Source organism: Panicum hallii, chromosome 9 (assembly GCF_002211085.1).
Source record: "Panicum hallii strain FIL2 chromosome 9, PHallii_v3.1, whole genome shotgun sequence".
NCBI classification, from domain to species: domain Eukaryota; kingdom Viridiplantae; phylum Streptophyta; class Magnoliopsida; order Poales; family Poaceae; genus Panicum; species Panicum hallii.
Window position 1 is genome coordinate 48,329,417 of NC_038050.1, and position 1,679 is coordinate 48,331,095.

Genomic DNA, 1,679 nt, shown 5'->3' on the forward strand with positions numbered 1-1,679 from the left:
ATGGTACGAATAGTTACAATAGATGTAGGGCATGGGCCATGTCCCATCCCTTATCCTAGGAAATGTATGCTATGTGCATAGTCCCGTGGGCCTGGATCTGACACGACTGGCACGAAGCGCCTCACCAAGGTACCGATGGACGGGGCCAGTGGCCTCAACGTCATGTACGCTGAGACCCTAGATGCCATGGGCATCGACCGGTCGCGCATTCAGACGTCCAGAGCACCATTCCATGGCATCATGCCGGGAAGCAGGACATACCGCTTTGGTAGATCGACCTGCTTGTAACATTCGGGAATCCGACCAACTACAGGATGGAGACCCTCACCTTCGAGGTGGTCGGATTTCACGGATCCTACCACACCATCTTGGGGTGGCCATGCTATGCAAAGTTCATGGCCATCCCCAACTACACGTACCTCAATCTCAAGATGCCGGGCCCGTGTGGGGTCATCACTGTCGGCTCCTCTTTGCAGCGTGCCTACCAGTGCGAGGTGGAGAGCTGCGAGCTCGTCTCGGCGGTCATCGCCTCTGGGGAACTCGGAGTCATCCGGGAGGAAACCACGGAGGAGGCGTCCGACTCCAAGTGGAGCATCAGATCCTTTGAGCCTACAGAGGGTGTCAAAGAGATCCTCATCAACCCCGACAACTCGGGGGACAAGAGGGTGCGGATCGGCACAGTGCTCTCCTCCAAATAGGAAAGCGCGCTTGTCGACTTCCTCCGCGCCAATAAAGATATCTTTTCATGGAAGCCCTCGGATATGATGGGCATACCAAGAGAAGTCACCGAGCATGCCTTGAGGATCAGGCCAGGCTCCAAGCTGGTCAAGCAACACCTGTGCCATTTCAACGAGGAAAAGCGCAGGGCCATTGGTGAGGAGATCGCAATACTTTTTGCGGCCGGGTTCATCAAGGAAGTGTATCACCCCGAGTGGTTAGCCAATCCTGTTCTTGTATGAGAAAAGAGCGGGAAATGGAGGATGTATGTTGACTACACGAGCCTCAACAAAGCGTGCCCAAAGGATCTATTTCCTTTGCCCTGCATAGACCAGGTAGTCGCCTCGACTTCAGGCTGCGAAACCCTCTACTTCCTTGATGCGTATTTCGGGTACCATCAGATCGTGATGAAGGAGTCCGACCAGCTTGCGGCTTCTTTCATCACCTCCTTCGGATCATACTATTATGTCACCATGCCATTCGGTCTGGAGAACGCGGGGGCTACATATCAGCGCTGCATGCTCAGGTGTTTCGGCGATCTCATCAGGTGAATCGTTGAGGTGTACATGGTCATGTCCCAGAAGGTCAACTGGTTGGTGGCCGACCTAGAGCAAACCTTCGCCAGATTCTGAGCGAATAGCATCAGACTCAACCCCAACAAATGCATTTTTGGGGTTCCGAGGGGAATGCTGCTCGGTTTCATCATTTCCGAGCGCACCATTGAAGCCAACCTGGAGAAGGTTGCACCCATCACCAAGATGGGCCCAATTCAGAACATCAAGGTGGGTCCAGCGAGTCATAGGGCGCCTTGCGGCACTACCATTTCATCTCGCACCTTGGCGAACGAGGCCTTCCCCTTTACCGGCTCCTAGGGAAGACCGACCATTTTGCGTGGACCACCGAGGCTCAGGAGGTGCTCGACAAGCTTAAGGCCCTCATGACGAAGGCCCCGATCTTGGCCA

The 1,679-nt window shown here is 54.7% G+C and overlaps 1 protein-coding gene across 1 annotated transcript; it reads left to right on the forward strand.

Annotated features, from left to right (window-relative positions):
- The first annotated feature begins 314 nt into the window (after positions 1 to 314).
- On the forward strand, positions 315 to 698 carry LOC112873101. Its single transcript, XM_025936126.1, has one exon. The coding sequence runs from the start codon at positions 315 to 317 to the stop codon at positions 696 to 698; it is 384 nt and encodes a 127-aa protein (XP_025791911.1).
- The last annotated feature ends 981 nt before the right edge of the window (positions 699 to 1,679 follow it).

Excerpts from the sequence above, each read along its gene's own strand:
- LOC112873101 (XM_025936126.1), top strand. The coding sequence starts at position 315 with ATGGAGACCCTCACCTTCGAGGTGGTCGGATTTCACGGATCCTACCAC.